The 21,204-nt window shown below is 41.6% G+C and overlaps 1 protein-coding gene across 6 annotated transcripts in view; it reads right to left on the reverse strand.

Moving 5' to 3' along the window:
• WDFY3 (WD repeat and FYVE domain containing 3) overlaps nt 1-21,204 on the reverse strand; it is a 245,777-nt gene that overhangs the window by 6,813 nt on the left and 217,760 nt on the right. For 5 of the 6 annotated variants that reach the window (XM_047090586.1, XM_047090584.1, XM_047090585.1 and 2 more), the window contains 10 exons: nt 21,076-21,182; nt 19,367-19,520; nt 14,471-14,562; nt 14,033-14,245; nt 11,350-11,497; nt 9,952-10,106; nt 8,933-9,091; nt 6,370-6,549; nt 2,555-2,737; nt 1,308-1,404 (listed from right to left, as the gene is read on the reverse strand). In XM_047090586.1, coding sequence (XP_046946542.1) covers nt 1,308-1,404; nt 2,555-2,737; nt 6,370-6,549; nt 8,933-9,091; nt 9,952-10,106; nt 11,350-11,497; nt 14,033-14,245; nt 14,471-14,562; nt 19,367-19,520; nt 21,076-21,182 — 1,488 coding nt within the window. Of the gene's footprint in view, nt 1-1,307; nt 1,405-2,554; nt 2,738-6,369; nt 6,550-8,932; nt 9,092-9,951; nt 10,107-11,349; nt 11,498-14,032; nt 14,246-14,470; nt 14,563-19,366; nt 19,521-21,075; nt 21,183-21,204 lie in introns of those variants that run through there. The other variant, XM_047090587.1, reaches the window with a different exon arrangement.

Raw genomic sequence — 21,204 nt, forward strand, 5'->3', positions numbered from 1 at the left:
ACTGCTCTCATGCCATGCCACTCCCAAGTTGTTGCAAGTCAATCCTTCCCTGTGGGCAGCTCTTCCCTCTGCCATGCTATCAAATTCTATCCACAGTATGAATCTCTAAAAACAAAGACATAGAAGATAGAAGTATCTCTCCTTCCTGAATGTGACCTCCTTCTTCACCTTGACCTTCTCCTTCCTGAGGTAGACCTCCTCCTTCTACCTCACTTCTTCATCTCATTTTCTCACTTAAAACCTTTGTTAAAGGAAAGGACCCACTTTTCCTTGGACTGCTTAACCCGGTGTCTACACACAACAGGTAACCCCAAATACTTACTGGATTGAACTGAATTTTTATGCCCCCAAACACCCAGAAAACCTTTTTAATGGAGCTTCAATGGACTATGTAGAAATTTACATGCTTTAAGGTAATACAATCATAAATGCCCTGTCCACTGGATCATGTGTTTTCTGGCAATGAAAGTAGAAACTATTTTCGGCTTACAAAGGGAAGTGATTTATGCCTTTCTGATAAGACTTTCCCCTTAGTAACCCCTTCATTTCATCAAACCCATGCTGAACTCCCAGCGTACAAAAAATTAATCATGGGGAGACAACCTGAAGGTCAAAGTTAAAATCCTGCTCCTTTCCAGGACGTCTCTTGAACCAATCGTTCTAAATCAAAGGAGGGTAACCTCTCTGGAATGGAGCAACCCTAAGCGGATCTCAGCCTGGGTTCATGGCACTGTTTCCAATCATTCTGTGTAGCAATCATTTCTATCTTCCTTTGGAAAATTTTCAAGTGTTTCACAAATCACAGATAATAAGAGTACAGAGTGCCAGGCTTCAGTCTGAATAAAAGCCCTTCTTCAGCAGGGCTGAAGAGTGGGGATTCTGGTCTGCCTCCATGAATACTTTGCCAACACGATGCCACCCTGTCATCCACACTGAGCCTGACAGGCAATGGGTAAAACAGGACTGGGACTGAGGGCCATCTGACTTGTCTGCCACTATGTCCCCCAGATCTGTTTTGTATTTTCAGAGCTGAAAGTCCAAGCCTTTGGTACTCTGGGAAGCTAGCAACCATATTTATTATGGGATGAGGAAGCCAACTACAGACACCAGCACACCAAGTACTGCCCAGTGAACTGGAGGAACGTTTGCACGCCTGCCCTCCGACTTCACACGCTAGGGGGCAGTCGTGCTTCGGGCAGCAATGGCCCACCAGCCTCAGGCTACTGTTCATGTTGTTCGATGTAAATTTATGCAGAGTGACTTAAAAAAATATGAAAACTATCGAATAATTAAAAAGGACTGAATACCTATTTGTGCTTCTGGACAGTCTTCCTGCATTTCTAGGACTTCAACAGGCTCAGGAGCTGGTGTTTCAGGAACTTGCAAAAATTCCATTCGCCAAAACTGAATTTAAGTACGAGAATAAAAAAGTTAAGCAGCTTAAGGGAACAATTTACATGTTATTGGATGAAGATGAGCTCTTGGGGTTAAGCGGATATCTTCTATTATTATGTATAATTAAATTTCCCTCTATCTTGAAAAATGTGGGAGAGGACTGTGTACACACGGTGCTTCCAGAACTGGGTTCCATGAGATGTTAATGGGTGTTTTGTGGCAGAGGGAAAAGGACTGTGGTCAAGTAAGTTGGAAAAACATGGTTCAACTAAGCACATTTTATTTCCTACAAAAACCTCGGAGAGCCGTGCACACACACCAATATATGGTCTAGGTCTCCAAGAAGGCATGCACTAAGCAGGATCCCCAAGTGTATCTGGCCACGGAGCTTTTCCATAAGGCCTCATGAATGGAGTCATGTGAAACACTGCCGCGGAGACAGCGTATGTCGGGGCATGCCTGTCGTCTGAGGCGCAGGGTGTGGTGTGGCGGGGACTGGGAGCCTCGTTTTTCTAAGCCTGTGACTGTGACTACAGGGCAGCAATCAGCCGCCCTGTGCTTTTACAAAGAGCACAATTAAAGAAAAGAGGCACAAAGGAAAATCTCCTGGGACAGAACAACCCAAGCATTTGAAAAGACTGTAAAAGTAAATACTCCGTGGATTAGATTTTCTGCAGAAGTCCCATACAAAGAAACCTTCGAAAAGGATAAACTAGGATTCAGGCAAAATCATCCAGAACTCTAGACGGGTTTTGGACAATGGGAGTCCTCTGAAAGCACTTTCCAGCTCTGTGATTCTCTGCAGAGAAGAAATAGTTCCTGTTTTCCCTAAGAAGCCATCTGGGAGGCCCAAAAGCCAATACTTCTGCAATTTACATTTAGCGATCCACGGTGACAGGGAAACCCTGTTCAAGCGACGTTGGGTCAAGCCGTCCATCCAGGGGTTAGCAGCACTAACAGATTGACTCAATGGGAAGGAAAGGGGCCAAGTCACTGACGTTCCCTGCATCAGAGAACACAGAGGCTGAGGCTAGAGTCTGAGAGTTTGCTCAACGATACTACATCCTGTGCAGGGGGTCTTTCCACCATGGACAGCTTCACAAGCTTCAGGTAAACCGGGGCAGCAAATAGCTAGTGTGTTTCCTCACAGAGGACTTACCCGGACCACGCCATCTGAGTGTCCCGTTACTATGACGTTCTGTGTATCCCACTCGTTCATCTCCGACACGCAACAGCAGACAATCTGCTGGCTCCTGCCTGTGAACGTGTTCACACTCACGATAGGGTTCCCGTTGATGCTCCACACGTGGATATACGTGCCAGCGCAGGACACGATGTCCCCCTGAGAACGTAAAACAGCCTCTTCACTCTCTTTGCTCCCTGCACATCACATTCTGGGTTCAGAAGCAAAGTAAATCTTCGGCCTAGCTCTCAAAAAACCTTTTAGTTCTTCGATGGGTGACTGGGGAATTTCCGTGCTCGCTGAGCAGCCTCTTAAAGAATTCATGGTGTAGGGGCTGCTGCAGTCGAGGCGATCTCACATGGAGGCAAAGGTAGGAGCCCTGCCACACTTTCCGCTCACGCCCCAGCGCACTGCGGAGTCCTGGCTCGCTCCACAGGAAAGCTGCCTGGAGCCTGAGGAGGTGATGCACTAGCCTGCTGCCTCCTGTCCTTTACAAAATCTATGTATACCTTTCCCCCAGAGGCAGGAATCCACCTCCGCATAATTTTACAAAATGAATCCAATCGCCAAAACAACCAGGTAGAAGAGAAATCTTTCAGTCTAGAGAGAAGCGTAGCTCCCTCTTCAATAAATAAAGATGGAAGGTTGGTAACATTGTAACATCCTATTTTATAATTTGTATTCATCTTATTATGAATAAATGAATGGGGAGGGGATGAGGGAAAAAAAGGAAATTAGAACACAGGTCATTTCTTGGCAAACTGAATAAACCCTTTGAGTCCCTAAGCTGTTAAAACTCAGGTTTTTGTAGGTTCCAAAGACAGAAATGAACAAGCTTTTCCCTTAAACTGTACCAGCTGGGTTGTACCCAATCTGATGAGAATATAACCCAGTACTGCTAAAGGGATTAAAGATACTTCCTGAAGCACCTACTGTGTGTCAGTTAGTGTAGAGGACATTTCACTGCAGCCTTTCAACAACCTGTGAGTCAGCTCTTACTAGCCTTGCTGTAGGGGGATCAAAGTCAGGTGCAAAGAGCTTAAGTGACTTACTTGCCTAACGTCACAGGATAAAGATTTGAATCCAGCCCTTTTTGGCCCTGAAACTTATGCACCACACCATGCTGCCTCTCTTATCCCTAAGACAGCTTAGATGTCACAATGCCAGGCACTGACTTTAGAACTGACCTGGTGAATTTCAGTACAACCAGCAGGTACACGAGGACCTACAGAAATAGGAAGATGGTCATCCAAAGCAGGGAGAAACTGGAAGCTGAACAGCAGCATCGACTCAAGAAAAAAGGGAAGGGGGAGCCAAGGGTGGCACGGTGAGGAGGCCTGGGGCCTTCCCAAACCACCCTCTGTGCTGGTCTTCCTACTGTTCTTTTCCTCCTTCTGCTCTTCTTCTACCAAGACGGCAGAAGCAAAACCCAAAGAAAAGTGATACTTCGCCAAGCATTGCTGTGTCTACCCGATTCAGCCACTGAACCACCTCTGACAATGAGCGTCAGCAGCTGTGCTTTAATTAACGGCCTCAGTCTCTGCAAGAGACCAGAGGCTGCCGCACCATTCTGCACCAGGCAAGACTCTCTTGTCGTACTCCAGGGTGCCTCAATTAGAGAGCATTAGAGCAAATCCTGTGGCTATGAGGGCTGAGCATAAGAAGAGGAGGTAAAGGGCAGTTGCAAGGTCGCTTATGCCCAAAATGCAGACTGAAGTAAAGCAGACTTGATACTGGCTTCAAAAACAGAAGAGAAACAGAAATCTTTTTATGCATTACTAAGAGGTTACGAAAGCACGGTAAAAGGAAAAAAATCAAACACATCTGTGGTCTGTGCAGCAACTACTGCAATCCATTGGGTGTATACTTGCTTGGCTAACAACGGACTATAAATAAAATTCTCTGTATTTAAGAACAACTCCAAAACAAAGTCCTCAAAATTAAGCATTTGACTCAGAGCAACAATGCCAGATCAGAGCCATTCTGTTGCACTGATGTTTTCGTAAAGCTCTGAGGTACAAAGGTTTGTAGGACCAATCCAAGGTACTATCTAATTTTTTTTTTTTTTCAACGGTTTTATTTATTTTTTGGGACAGAGAGAGACAGAGCACGAATTGGGGAGGGGCAGAGAGAGAGGGAGACACAGAATCGGAAACAGGCTCCAGGCTCTGAGCCATCAGCCCAGAGCCTGACGCGGGGCTCGAACTCACGGACCGCGAGATCGTGACCTGGCTGAAGTCGGACGCTTAACCGACTGCGCCACCCAGGCGCCCCATCCAAGGTACTATCTAAAAACACCTTACACCTTTGGAGAGGCTGGGTGGCTCAGCTGGTTAAGTGTCTGATTCTTGATTTCAGCTCTGGTCATAATCTCATGGATTGTGGGAAAGAGCCCCGAGTTAGGCTCTGGGCTGACAGCATGGAGCCTGCTTGGGATTCTCTCTTTCCCTCTCTCTCTACCCCTCTCCCTGGCTCATGCTTACTCTAAATAAAAACTAAAAAAAAAAAAAAAAGAAAAAAATAGGGGCCCTGGGTGGCTCAGTCAGTGAAGTGTCTGACTTTAGTTCAGGTCACGATCTCACAGCTTGTGGGTTCCAGCCCTGTGTCGGGCTCAGTGCTGACAGCTCAGAGCCTGGAGCCTGCTTCGGATTCTGTGTCTCCCTCTCTCTCTGCCCTGCCTCTGCTCAAGCTCTGTCTCTCTCTCTCTCAAAAATAAATAAACATTTAAAAAATTAAAACAAAATAAAAACACCATACACCTTTCAAATATACCAAAAACTGAATGGACTTTTACCCCTGTGTATACTCCCGACTCATGCCAGGTCTGATTGCTTTTACTATTATCAGACACTATATGTGCCATTCACTAGAACTAAATTTCTTTCTTCTCCTTTTTCTCTGACTGTTAGGTATCTGACTAAAAGCATACTACTTAGTATCTTCGGGTGGAAATTAAAGATGGAGCATTCCTCAAAAGCTATCTGTGTGGGTGACGATATGATGTGGCTATGTGGTGTCACACAAGAGGACCCCAAGGCAGTGCTGAGGGTAAGGGAGGGAACGAGCATACACAGCAAAGAATGGTGAGGCTGGGGAGTTCTGGTCAGTCTGCAAGGCCGATTTCTGTATGTGGGCATCACCAACATATGAATGTGGTCACTTGTCCCTCAGACACAGAGACCTCAGTCTTTGTATGCCTACCGTTAGCTTCCTCTGCTTCCCCACACATCTTAGCATGACTATCCTCCCCTCACCCCCCCTCAGGAGGGCACGGTCTCCACAGGTGACTCCGAGGCTAGTGCATTTATTTCATGCTGACTCACTTATTTATATATAAAATACTGATTTTTGAGAAGAGATAACATCCTTTAGTAAGTCTGGGATAACTCTGAAAATAATTCTATAACAATTCTGCTCTTGTTTGGTTACCCAAATGTTACCCTTTTCATTTTACATAATAAAGAATTTGTATTTCACGAAGAAAATTTCAACACAATTTTAACATTCTTAACAAATCCTACAAATTCCTTGCTTTTAAAAAAGCCTAGTCTAGAATGTTTTGAACCAAATCTTGCTCTTCAGAGTAGGCAGCAGTGGATTGATTTTAAAACAAAATTATCTGAGTTACAAAGTTTAGTATCTCTTCACTTTTTGCATAAATCAAGGAAAACGTAGCAGCATTTATAAGATGAGTGCCTATCAAGTTAGAAAACAGAGTCATTTTTTTGTTTACATTAGCCACAAATACTTAATCTCCTAACCATAAACCAAGTGGGCAATCGACTACTTACTGTTAATTCATTGATACAAAGAGCAGAGACTGGAGCTCGATGGCCTCGGAGCTGGGTTAGAAACGACAGTTTGTTCAGATCCCAGATGATGCAGGTTCGGTCACGGGACCCGCTGACGATTATGTGATAGGCTAATGATGCTGTGGCACAGGTGACAGTATCAGTGTGGCCGAGTAAGGCCTACAAAGGAGAACAGGAAAAAGCCAGGGTGATCACAGGGACTGTACTCTGTGGGGTGCTCCAGAAGGTCCTGGATGCACTTAGGAATGACGTGCCGGGAGCAGCAGCATCTGGAAAGTCTTCATTCTCCTGTGCCAACTAGCTTCGCCTCATCCCACAGGGAATAGAGAGGTCCGGAGGCCTCTGACCTCCATTTTTGCATCACTTGTTTTCTGGCCCTGGGCTAGTATCTTAGAAGGAAGGGAGCATGGCAGCTGCAGTCCAGTCTGGGTTTCTTTGTATCATTTCTACATGGAGATGTATCAGTAATGGCCCCCAAAAGTACTGAATTTAAACTCTGCATTGTTTCTTTTATGCCACCATCTTCTGTTAGTCTAAGGATCTACAATTGAGTGAGTTTCTAAAAAAACTGCACAAACAGTGAGGACTGCATGGTTATGGTACATGGAAAGATAAAGGGAAAAATGTGGTTCTGATGAGTCTGCTGAACTCCTGTTACTGACCTGGAGACGTGTGCCCAAGAGATCCCTCTTCAGACTGGAATAAGAACTTTTGTCTTTGGTTAGAATATGAAGAGAACTAGGACCCAGGGAAATGGCAATGTGGGAGAATGAGCATTTCAGAGAAAAAGATTCAGATTACTGTTAAGAGTTCCTGAGAATTTACTATTTAAATAGTGAGTTGCTTTAAATGTTTTTGTCATACATAAATCCTTTCTGAATTCTTAGATCCCAGAAGGCTGTTTTACATAAGAAGTATCTTCTACTGAGGGATTATTGGCTGGTCCACGAGCTTCAGAGCCTATTTTCTAAACTGAAAATATTGTAAGCAAGAGAGTTTGGATAGATGACTACACTGTCAACCTTGTATTTGTTCTTGTTGATACTATGTATTTTTTTTATGTGGCCTACCTTTAGACTCTGCAACTAACGAAGTTTCCTATCTATACACATGACTGGTGGTATCAGTACAAGGGGTTCCACTCTTTCCACAGATATTTAAGACACCACTGTCCAGGTCAGGCTTTAAAACAGCTTTGGAGGCACACAAAACTGAATTCACATCCTGGCTTTACCTCTAAATGTGACTTGGGCCTGTGTCTTAACCTCATCAAGCAGTGGTATTTTCAGGTGTAAACAGGGATTATCAACTACATTGTAGAATTGTGAGGACTGGAGTTTTACATTTTTAAACACCCAGTACAATGCTCTGAACATAACAGATGCTCAATAAATGACAGATATTACTGTTACACTGCCTTTCAAATTTGTATCCTAAAATACACTTAGGTGTATACTGCATTAAAAAAAGCTTTATGGCAAACTCACCAACAAAACAATTATTAAAAGATGATGGCTTAATTATAAAAGGTTTCTTGCTTTAAGAAAAATTTTATGAGAGCCAGTACATAACAAGTAATCAAATGATAAGTGAGGCAAGAGAAAAATAAAAGAATCTAAGAGTTACTAGTTCAGCTGAATGGAAATCACCCAGAAAGAAAATTAATATGAATCAATAATAGCAAATTTAATTTGGTTTGGAAAAATCCAATTTACATACAATACCGTTGACTCTGAACAACATGGGGATTAGGGGTGCTGACTTCTGACACAGTCAAAAATCTGTGTATACCTTCTGACTCCCCAAAAACTTAATTACTAACAGCCTACTCTCGACTGGAAGCTTCACTGATAACATAAACATTTGATTAACAGATATTTTGTATGTTATATGTATTTCAGTCTTACAATAAGGTAAGCAAGAGAAGAAAATATTAAGCAAGTCATAAGAAGGGGTGCCTGGGTAGCTCAGTTGGTTGAGCATCTGACTCTTGATTTCAGCTCAGGTCATGGTTTCATGGTTTTGAGATGGATCCCCATGCTGGGCATGGAGCCTGCTAGGGATTCTCTCTCTGCCTCTCTCTCTGCCCCTCCCCTGCTTGCGCACGCACAAAATAAACAAACATTAAAAAATGTTTCTCAAGATAAACATTAAAAATAAAAGAAAATCATAAGGAAAAGAAATTACATTTACAGCACTCTATTGGGTTTACCGAAAACAGTCTGTATATACGTGGGCCAGGGAACTTCAAAGCTGTGTTGTTCAAGGCTCCAATGTATTATACTTAAATGTATTAAAAAATTTATTACCTAAAGACGGCTTGCTTCAGATTTTAAAAAAGGACCAGCTTAGATCATTTTTAGAAACAGTATCTTCTGATTTCATTTCCTTTTTTTTTTTTCAAAAACCATTTCTAACAAAAGAACATATATTTTTTTGGTTTTGTCCTTTATATCTGAAGCACCCTGGAATTAAGGAAGCTTGGTAGTTTCTCTAAGGTGCAGGCAGCTGAGATGGAACATGCCTGTCTTCCATTTGTTACCTGTTTGAGAGTGAGGGTCTTAGCCTTTTCTTTCGAGGTGCCCATCTCCCAGACACACACCACTGTGCTCGTTCCACCTGTGATGACCAGCTTGGGGTTGGGGCAGATTGCACAGAGAATCTGGCCCCACTCAGACAGACACTCGTAAACAGTCACTACCTGTAAAATAAAACAGACGTGAGACACACATGCTATCAAGAACCACAAACTTCTGAATCACAAGGAGCACACTGGGTGAAGGAGAACCCCTACGTGGGTACCTCAAAGGCAAATGCCCGTGTACATTCTGGGCTGGATTCCCGTTAGCAACATTTCCACTGAGGCTCCACCCTGAACTGCCCCGATAGTCTCCTAACTGCAGCTGCTGTTAGAAACCATAACAAAAAGGCCTTTGCTTATAGTGGGTGTCTAGTTAGTCCAGTCCAGTAAAATGATGTTCTGATTATGTGATGCTGTGTGCGATTCAGGGGACAACCTGACAGAAAGATGTGTTTGCTGTATCCAGTTGGAGGTAAGTGGAAATCACGAGTGCTGTTTAATGAGAATGCTAACTAAATGGAATCATGTCACAGTGCAATACACAGACTTGCGCAAACTAGATCCCTCCTGAATGCAGAGAGCGAGCACAGGGCACTGATACTACGGGACAGGTTTCATATCAGTCATTTAAGGGTACAGAAGTGGTAAGTGGGCCAGATGATGACCCACCAAAAAGAGGCTCTTTTAGTTGTCAGCTATGTTGAATACCTGGCTGGCTAGGACCTCCTGGAGGAATTCTTTGAGTGGGAGGGAAACTGCTAGAGCCTGGTACACAACTTTTCAAAGGAGGCTTGCTCTGTAGGAAACATATCTTTGTCCACTACCTCCTTTATCCTGATCTGATGCAGCAAAGCTCTCCCTTCCTCTGGGCTCTGGAAGAGCAGCTGACTAGCCCTGGGCTTGGGCTCTTCCCACCCAGTTCAAGCAGGATATCCAAAACACAAAAGAGCAAGATTAAATGAGCAAGAAACAATGCAAACCTTGTCTGACTCATAGGTTCCCAGCCTGCAGCTGAGGTCTGCATAGCCCCAAGCGAAAGTTTTGTTCCAGGTTGGTGGGATAAGAACCTTATTCTGTTCTACTGCAAGAATGCCTTTATCTGTACACACTATTTGTCCCACAGGTTCTTTAAGTTCTATAAAAAACAAATCAACAGATTAGAATGGGGACAAGGAAAATGAACCTTTTAATCCCATATATAGGAGATCGTTATCTCAAATACCACAAATCAAGCATCCTGACACAGACATTAGGACAAAATGACCTTAGAGGAGGAGCTTGGCTTTTGAGTCTTTTTGCTGGGAGTCAACTGGGACAGGTGCTGCAGGGCCTCCTTTCAGCCCTCCTATCTCCTGACACTCTTGGGTTTGGCTCCTAGCAGTCAGCCTGTCTTCTGCACAGAGTAACCTGGGATGCTCCTCAGAATGCCATTCGAAGACCTTCAACCAAACTTGGCCTTCAGCACCTCCAGCCTTAGACTGGTGATATCCAGCCTTAGACTTCCTGGTCCCCCAAGAGGCCCGACTCCCTGCTCTGCACTGGAACACTGCTGAGCCCACCAGTGCTCTAGAACTGTCACTGGCAGTGAGTGGAGCTGGCACAGGGCAGTCTGGGTAATGAGCCAAAATGGCATAGAGCTGGTAGCCTAACCAACTAACCAGAATCTGATGCTCCATTTTTTGGATCTGTGTAAAGTGACAACTATTACGATGCAAAAACATTTTTTCATTCTAAGGGGAAAAATATCTACTTGAATAAGTACTTTTAGATAACTCCTACCAACATTAGCTAGCTAAAAGACACTTGTAGTTGGTATATTAAAAATGCAGTCTTTTTACTGTTATTTCTAAACAGGCATAAATGCAGATTAGGCATAAATGAAGATTACAGAGGTTTTTCTACATCTATAATAATAAAGTTGAGCTACAAGATTTGGTATATTAGGAGTTTTCACTATCTTAGCAGGGTGGAGAAACCTGTTTGGTACTTTTAGTTTTGTTTATTTATTTATTTTATTTTTAGAGACAGAGGGAAAGAGAGTATCGTCAGCAGCCTCCTTGCTCAGCACGGAGCCCAAAGCAGGGTTTGATCTCACGAACCATGAGATCATGACCCAAGCAGAAAACAAGAGCTGGACGCTCAACCGACTGAGCCACCCGGGTGGCCTATTTGATTCTTTTTGATGAAAAATCCGATAGGCCAAAAAACCCAAAGCAAAACAAAAGGAAAAGGAGAAAATCTAACAAGTATTTGGTGATTTATCGCAAGAACTGTAGCACTTATTACAAATGACACTATCGTTGAAAAGCACATTTGTTATTGATAAACTAGGATTCCTCCGGAATCATGAATCAAAGGTTGACTTCACGTCACCTCACCTTTTACAGGCGTTAGAGAAGGCCTCAAGTTGTCTAGGTGATGGAAAAAGATCTTGTCACTTGTAGATCCCGGTGGGGCAGAGGTGCCCGTACTGTCTCCGTTTAGTCGGCTCCTCACTCGCTTTGGTGGATGAGGTTTTTTAAATAACTGGTAGGAGAGAAGAGAACACATCTTACAATGTAAGCTAACATTTATTAAGCCCTTTTTAAAAAAAAAAAAATTTTTTTTAATGTTTATTTATTTTTGAGACAGAGCATGAACGGGGGAGGGTCAGAGAGAGGGAGACATGGAATCTAAGCAGGCTTCAGGCTCTGAACTGTTGGCACAGAGCCCAATGCGGGGCTCGAACTCATGGACTGTGAGATCATGACCTGAGCTGAAGTCGGACGTTCAACCGAGCCACCCAGGCACCCCCATTTATTGAGCCCTTTTTATTTTTATTTTAATTTTTTATTTTATTTATTTTTTCCTGAGGTAACAACTTTTATTTATTTTTAATTTTTTTTTCAATATATGAAATTTAGTGTCAAATTGGTTTCCATACAACACCCAGTGCTCATTCCAAAAGGTGCCCTCCTCAATACCCATCACCCACCCTCCCCTCCTTCCCACCCCCGATCAACCCTCAGTTTGTTCTCAGGTTTTTTTAATATGAAATTTATTGTCAAATTGGTTTCCATACAACACCCAGTGCTCATCCCAAAAGGTGCCCTCCTCAATACCCATCACCCACCTTCCCCTCCCTCGTACCCCCCATCAACCCTCAGTTTGTTCTCAGTTTTTAAGAGTCTCTTATGCTTTGGCTCTCTCCCACTCTAACCTCTTTTTTTTTTCCTTCCCCTCCCCCATGGGTTTCTGTTAAGTTTCTCAGGATCCACATAAGAGTGAAAACATATGGTATCTGTCTTTCTCTGTATGGCTTATTTCACTTAGCATCACACTCTCCAGTTCCATCCACGTTGCTACAAAGGGCCATATTTCATTCTTTCTCATTGCCACGTAGTACTCCATTGTGTATATAAACCACAATTTCTTTACCCATTCATCACTTGATGGACATTTAGGCTATTGAGCCCTTTTTATATGCCAGGTGTTACGTTTTCATTTTAGTGAGGCTTCATGACAAACACTAGGTACTCTATGATCACGCTCTACATTTGAGGAAAGAACTTTAAGGAGGCTCAGAGGGATGCCACACATCTTTCATCTTAGTAAGTAGGGGCGAGACCATGTGCTTTTTAAAAGCTTGGGTTACCACCATACTCTAGGTCACTCTGATTTGGTAACTTTTCAGAAGTAAATCAATCTACAGTTAACAATGACTTTCCAATGATTTTAAAAAGTAACCAATTCTTTATAAGCCAGACACCTTTCTGTACCACTGAGGGCACTCCTGTACTCCTGCTGTCGGTCAGGGCTGAGCCAAGTACAAAGACTTGCCATTGTTCTGGAGTGTTCCCAACCATCAAGCCTGGAAACCTCCAGGTTGCTTAACAAGAAGGGAGTCCAGGGGAGCCTGGGTGGCTCAGTCGGTTGAGTGTCCAACTTCAGCTCAGGTCATGATCTCGCGGTCTGGTCCATGAGTTCGAGCCCCGTGTCGGGCTCTGTGCTGACAGCTCAGAGACTGGAGCCTGCTTTGGATTCTGTGTCTCCCTCTCTCTCTGCCCCTCCCCCTCTTGCACTCTGTCTCTCTCTCAAAAATAAATAAACATTAAAAAAATTAAAAAAAAAAAAAACCCAAACAAGAAGGGAGTCCAACAGAGACACCCGTGGCAGGAACCAAGAAGGCTAGCTACGCTAAAGTGCGGAGCCTAGGGCGCTTGGGAAAGGCGAGTGGTGAGAATGGCTCAGCAAAGCAGGCCTTTCCCCCAGTGCTGGTTACTCCCGGTGTGCTCTGGAGGATGGGGAGGAAAAATGGTATAAAGTCTCTCAACAGGGGTTTCCTCATCATGAGGGTGAGGGAACAATATAGCATTTGGGTGTCGAGTGACTAAGCGCTTGGGTCTTTCTGTTCAGGTTCCAGGTAGTGGTCAGAGCAGCTAGGGCAGGGCCGGTTCCAGGCACTCTCACAGCATGCACTCTCATACCAGAGCACTGCTCATGCCTGTATCAATAATCCAATCCGGACCACTACTATCTGTTCCCTCAACTATTAAGAGCTTCCCAGGTGGTATTCTGCCCCTAATGTGGCTCCCCTACAGTGTATGTATGAGACTGTAGATAGAATGATCTTTAAGTTTCTATTTTAATTCTGGTTAATTAACGTACATGGACAGAATGATCTTTAAAGTATGAATATGGCCATGCCATTTCCCTGCTCAAAGTCAGCACTGGCTTTGTACTGGCATTGGGATGAAACCCCACCTCTGTATGCTGGGCCCCCAAGACCCCATCTTCTTCCCTGACTGTGCTCTTCCCATCCTCCTGCCAGATGCTGTGTAGACACAGGAACACCTGGCCCACACTAGTCTGTGAGGGGAAATGCTCTTTGAACAATATTTCTGTTCATCTGGACTGCAAAAGGGAGGAGGAAGGAATAATCTAGGAACCTACTGAACCTACTGGGTGGCATGGCTCTTCACTTAGCCTACACTTATTATATTATACGGTCATTCATCATCTGTAGCAATATTACAGCTTAAAAAATGAAACTAAGAGCATCAATGATGAAAATATCCATACCTGTTTAGGGATCTGACCAAAGTTATTAATGAACCCTATGGTGGCTGTCTCCTTTAGTGGATCATTTATGTTGTAGATATCCACTTGACCCTCATAAAAAAGATGGTGGAAGACATTTACAGCTTCTACTGCAGCAGGGCCTTGCTGTTTATAGCCAAAGATTAAGTCAATCCACTCATGCAGATGGGCACTCACGTAATCACATTCCAAAGCCTGTAATTTCAAAACATAGGTTCAGTCACAGGCTGACTTTTATTACTTGTTCAGAAAGCAAAAGAATTGGCCAGTGGTCAACAGGAACTAAAATAACTAAAAAGTTATAAGAACAATATCTGTAATTCGAACAAATGGGTGATGTCTTGCTCAAGGTCCTCTCTTTGTATTGTGGTCAGTGACCCAGGGAAATCCAAATTCAACTGCAAAGGGTACTCCCGTTACCTCACGATGGACTCTGATGAATTCCCGCGGGTCCCCTTTTGCCCACGGTGGAAGGATAACATCGCCAAGCTTGGTGCCATTTTGTTTACAGCCTGTGCAATTGGATAAATTAAAAAGAAAATGAAAGATGGGATAAACAGTACTTTTACATTAAAGTAGCCAAGAAATACTGGCTTAGATTCATTACCTGAACTATGGAATTTTACCACCAGAAAGAACACTCTGAGATCATCTACTCTGATATTTCCCTCAGTCTGCTCCTTAGAGAATTCCATCAGAGAGATTATTAAGTGTTAGCAAAACTGAGGGGCCCGCCCTGTCAAATGACTTCAGAAAATGCTGACATATGCAAAGTTAAACATGTTTCTTCCTGCAAAACTCCTCAGAGGCACAGCCCTTCTCTAGGAGGGACATTAGACACAACATTTCTGAAGCGTAACTGACCACAGGACTCCTTTTTAATGAAACATTTTGTGAGGCTGCTGTTTTGAGGTTAGAAAAACTGCTCAAATTCAATCCCCTTAGGACTGCACATTTGGAAGATCATTAGCAATTTCTCTCAAACCTTCTTTTGTTTGGGCTTTTCCTGAATGCTTAAAGCCTGGTGAGTCATCAGCAGTTAACCAGTACTGAGTTTCTTGTCTTAATGTTTTGACAAAATTTTGCCACTCATATGGAGGCTGCTGAAGGGATACCTAACTTCTCAGTCACTAGGGAGTTGGAGGGCTCTCTTTGCTAAGGAGGAAATGAAAATACCACAGTCTTCCAGAAATATTTGCAATGCATGTCATTTCTCCTATTTCTGATTCTTAAACTCTTGAGAGAGCTCTGCAGAACTGACACATATTTTGCTCTAAGGATTCTCATTAAAAACGAAGATCTGAAATCTAATTCTTTGGTGTTAGTATATCAGTAACAGGAAAAAAAAAAAAACTTCTGGAAAAACTACAGGGCTAACCTGGGAGAAACAAAAGTTGTGACAATGCATACAGGTGATATTTATTCCGTGGAAACTGTTACTTTAAATCATAGACAATCTGAAAAATATTAAAGAAACTGTTTGCTATAAAATCTATCCACAACAAAACATATTAAGTGGAACTGGCAGCTCAGGAAACAGGTCTTTTCTTTTCATTTTTTGGAAGAACAAAAGGTTAACTTTAGCTTGTAGTTTTCTTAGATACAAATCAGATGATCAATGACTCAATGAACAGTAATGTTGACTCAACGGCAGTTGGTTAAATAAACAGTTACATGAGAAATTTTCAGAAGTACAATTGTTCAAATTCTAGAATACAAAGGCAGTTCCAAGTGAGGGCCAATAAAAATATTTCCCGTAAAAACAATCTTGTTTTTGTCACTGTTATTTGATGGCTTATTTATAATGTGGTATGGAGTGAGAACTACAAAAATCAGTTTACTGTTTAAAGGAATGTCTTTACTTGGTTGGAAAAATTGCCAGATGACTTAAGAAAAAAACTAAAACAATCAAGTTATTACCATCTCTCCCCCTCATTCACACCTCCAGTCTACTCCTCTTGAAATACCAGACCCAATTTTTTGATAAGAAGCAACTAATAATTCCCAGACTTGACATATAATGTACTTTTCAAAAAAATATGCTTATAACCCCTAATATTTAATGTGATACAATTTTATTTCACCAGAAATATCTGTAATCTTAACATTTAAAGAGAACACTCTTTAGTATACTCTTGGTCTGATTCTGGTACTCTGTAGCTCTCCTCCAGGTACATCTGTATCGAGGGTATAAAAAGAAGACATGGGGGGGGGGGATGGGGGGAATCGCTACACATCTCAGAACCAGGGCAAAAACCCAAGTGCTCTTTTTTTTTTTTTTTACATCATTTACTTTCTTTTTTGGGTAGAGGCCAAACAGTGTTTTGTTTTGTGTTTTTAATTTAAGTGAAATTTACTTAACATAAACTTAGCCATTTTCATTTGAACAATTCAGAGGAATTTAGTACATTCAGAATGTGGTGCAGCCACCAACCCTATCGAGCCCTAAACCATTCTCATCACCCCACAGGGAAACCTGGCACCCATTAAGCAGTTGCCCCCCATTCCTCCTGCCCTCCTGTCTCTGGTGACCACCAATCTGTGTTCTATTATAGATTTACCTGTTCTGGATATTCCATATAAATGGAAACAGACATTATGTGATCTTTTGTGTCTGGCTTCTTCCACTTAGCATAATGTTTTTGAGGTTCATCCATGTTATAGCGTGTCTCAGTAATTCATACTTTTTCATGGCTGAATAACATTCCAGTGTATGTAGATTCCACAATTTGCTCATTCATTGATAGGCATGTGGCCTGTTTCTACTACTTGGCTACTGTGTGTAATGCTGCTACGAATAGGTGTGTATATGTACTTGTTTCAGTCCTTTTGGACATATATCTCAGAGTGGAATTTCTGGGTCATATGTGATCCTGTTTTTAACTTTTGAGAAACCACCATACTGTTTTCCACAGCAACTCAACCATTTTACATTCCCACCAGCAATATATGAAGGTTCTACTTTCTCCACACCCTTGCTGGATCTTGCTATTCTTTCTGTGTTGGTTTTTTTCATCACAGCCATTCTAGTACATGTGAAGTGGTACCTCACTGTGATTTTGATTTGCATTTCCCTAATGACTAATAATGGTGGGCATCTTTTCATGTGCTTATTGGCCATTGACCTTCTTTGGAGAAATGTCTCAGGTCCTATGCCCATTTTTTTTAAGTGGGTTATCTTCTTGCTGTTGAGTTGTAAGAGTTCTTTATATTTTGGATACTAGACCATTATGAGATATATCATTTGCAAATATTTTCTCCCATTCTGTAGGTTTTCTTGTCACCTTCTCCATAATGTCCTTGGATACAGAAGTTCTACATTTTGATCAAGTCCAACTCATCTTTTTTGTTGTTGATGTTTGTGCTGTTTCTTTTTTAAAGTTTATTTATTTGACAGAGACAGAGAGTGCATGTGCATGTGTACACACACACGTGCGAGCAGGGGAGGGGCACGGAGAAAGGGAGAGAGAGAGTTCCAAGCAGGCTGCCAGTGCACAGCCTGACATGGGGCTTGATCCCACGGACTGCAAGATCATGACCTGAGCCAAAATCAAGAGTCGGACGCTTAACTGACTGAGCCACCCAGGTGCCCTGATGCTTGTGCTTTTGATATCCTATCTAAGAATCCATCGGCAAATACCAGATGATGAAGACTTAGTTCTGTGTTTTCTTCTAAGAGTTGTAAGGCTTTAGCTCTTATATGCAAATAGTGTTTTTTAAGTGTGTGATTTCATGGAGGAAAGATGATTTATTATGAAGGTGAACATGACAAAGACAAATGACTCTTTTTTAATTTACTTACTTAAAAGTGGATCATTTAAGTTGGATTTGTAAGTGGGCGGGGCTAAAACATTTTTGCAACATAAAACTGATCCAGTGTTTCTGGAAGATTGGGGCTATCTCTTTCTTTGTATACCTCTCCATATTTTTTTCTTGGAAAGTGGTGTCCCCAGGGAGGAGAGTAGCATTCTTCAAAGGTGAATTATAAGTGAACACAGCAAAACACTAATGTACATCTGTATCCAAATGCTGTGTATGCATTTCTTGTTTTTCCCTGTTCACCATCTGTTCTATTCCTTTAAGGAGCCATCACTCACTCCAACTCTAAGGTCCAGAACTTGGTGTCTTTAGCTGCTCAAAGTTGAGCTCCAGTCCCAATCACAGATAATGAGAACCACTTTTAGGTTTTATGCTGGGGCTATTGAGAGAGTCTCATGATCTTTCCCATTAGACCTGAAGCTCTAATTTCACAAGGTTAGAACTGCCAATCGACAAATAAATACAAATTATTTAAAACAATTTTTAAAAAGAAAAATTACTCAGGTGTTATCAGATATGAACATTGCTCTGAATCTTCTGTTAATGAAACTTTATGAGGTAATAATGATTTACATGTTGAACTCTTAAATACGATAGGATATGAGGTATGAAAAATATATGAAAACAGAACAGTATCTGGCAGGATTATTCTAAAGTGGAAACAATGGAATATGTTTTAAAAGAAATACTCAGAAACCTAGATCAGCAAACTGTGTTCCAAGAAACTATAGCCAAAATCAAATCTACTTCCTGAAATTGCTGGATTATATATATAAAGAGAAGAGAGTGCTGATGAAACTTCTCTCCTTTTTATAAATGTTGATTTGTCTGTTTCTAGAAAATACTACCCTAACAGGATATAGAAGAGAAATATTCTAAATTTCTAACTTTAAAACATATTAGTATGCAAGCTGAGAATGCCTCAGGCGATACAGAAGATTAAAAGAATACACTGGGGAAAAAATAATACATGAAAATTTGAGTATATCATTTCAGCAATAATTTCAATCATAATAATTTTTTTTCTAAAGTTTATTTATTTTGAGAAAGAGGGAGAGAGAATCCTAAGCAGGCTTAGCACTGCCAGTGCCAAGCCCAACGTAGGGCTCGATCCTATAAACTGCGAGATCATGACCTGAGCCAAAACGAAGAGTTGGACACTTCACCGACCGAGCCACGCAGGCGCCCTTCAATCACAATAATTTTCAAATAAAATTTTACTTCATCTTTGTTTTTTATTGAAATAACAATATTCTGACCATTAGATGTAATATGGTCAATTTGTAAATTTTCCTAAAACTCTACATTTGAAACAGCTATTTTGAACATAAATCTATTTTTCTTTTTATATTTACTCCACACACTCGATTATAGTAAACAATAGCTGCTGAAACCACAAGGAAGTCTTTTCTTGTCAGTGTGTACTGCAGATAATAGTCAGGAAAGTGACATTTCTATTGGTTAACGTTCCTAAGACGGTGCCACAGCCGTACGTACCTAGATCAAAGTTGTTGGAATTGAACAGGAATTCTGGTAAGTAAAAAAACTCTGGGATAAGTTCTTTCACATCTGCCATGTTGTGCTTTGATGCTGAATACCAGGCCTCACGTACACTGTGGAACATTCGGTCAGCCAGGTCAAAGTGGCCTCCCTGCAGGCGGAATGAGAAGACATCTCTCTGTTAGAGAACCATCCCCACCTTACAGCTTCTGTCAAGCTCAGGCGCTTGAAAAACCCACATAAATACATTTGGTGACAAATTCAATTTCCCATCATCATCCCATCGTCTCCATCATCCTGCATCAAAAATATAAAATTTTAAATCATCATGAAAAGAAAATTAATCCAATCCTTTTGGGGATATTCTTTACGAAGAGTGCTTAAAGTAAGTATATATTTTGTAATTAAAGTGAAATCCAAATAAGACTTTAAAAATCATTAAGAAATTAGCTTTTGGTGAGAGGGCAAGAGTGTAAGGAAATATGAATTCTTCCATGGTTTGATGATGCTCTCCTAAAAAAGAAAAGATTCTAATGTAGCCATGCATAGCCATCTATATATGTGTGACTAATTTTATAAATTAACATGACATTCAAGTTCTCACACTGCCAAGAATTAGGTGAAAAACTAAGAAGGTGATCAAAAGAAGTTATAGATACAACAAATTCAAATAGAAAAGGGTTTCTTTCGCTAACACAGCCTCATAGATACACCATCCTTTTCCTCAAACTCCTTATTGCTGAGTTTTAAGCGAACACCGTGTATCTGTCTTTCTGATGAAGCTCACTGCAGGAAAATGCCAAAGTCCATATGATTCCACCAAGGCCTGCCACCTCTCTGATGTCATCCTCTATGACTTTCTCCCCCACTTACTCTGCTTCAGACGCTGGCTTCCTTGCTGCTCCTAAAACATCTCAGGCACATGACTGACGTGGGGCCCTCGCATGGGCTATTCCTTCTGCCTAGAACACACTTTCTCCAGATGTCTGCATGAGTAACTCCCTCACGGCCTTCAAGTTTTTGTTCACATGCCGCCTTTCAAAGGGGACCTACCCTGCCCAGTCTATTTAAAACTGCACTGTGCCTACCCCTACCTCCTACTCCTGTGCTTTCCATCCCCCTTTCTCTGATCTGTATTTTTCTGATAGCATTTATCATATTTTAAAACACTTTAAAATGTATTTATTCATTATCCTTATCTGTTTCCCTCAACTAAAATATGTAAGCTCTACAAAGTAGGGCTTTGGTCTTTACCCACTGATATCTTCCATGTACTTAAAACAGTGCCTGGTACACAGTAGGTATTCAATACATATTTGCTGAATAAAGGAAAGAGAATGTGGAGAAAAGCAATTATAATGAAGACGACAGCAAATGAGCTAGACTGTACTACTCTTTTTTAAATTTTTGTTGAATTCAACCAGTCAAGGCTGAATTCCATATACCTGGCTGGAAAGCACATGGTAGGTACTTGCTTCTTTGACTAAAGGACCCTGGCACTTGTTTACTGTAAAGAAATTCTAGTTAACTCATCAATTTTGATACAACGACATTCCACTTGAATTATGTTTGACTATTTTCAGTGACTAAAACGTCATAGGGCTTCTTGTAAGACAAGATAATGACATTAAAAAAAAAAAGCGCCACAATTTTAAATAGAAAGAAGGCTTGACTGAAATAGGAAAATACTACATTTAGAGTTTTACCTGCAGCCTTAAGAATATCTGAGTGAAAGGCTCCATTCTTACTAGGTATGAAGCCACAATCATTGCAGATGAATAGTGGGTCCCATAGTGGTAAGCTGGAGTTTCTCCTGTTCAAAAAAATTAAAGCAT

This window comes from Lynx rufus, unplaced genomic scaffold (genome assembly GCF_022079265.1).
Source record: "Lynx rufus isolate CCGP_SWC_20201006 ecotype Redwood Valley unplaced genomic scaffold, mLynRuf1.p SCAF_3, whole genome shotgun sequence".
Classification (NCBI taxonomy): domain Eukaryota; kingdom Metazoa; phylum Chordata; class Mammalia; order Carnivora; family Felidae; genus Lynx; species Lynx rufus.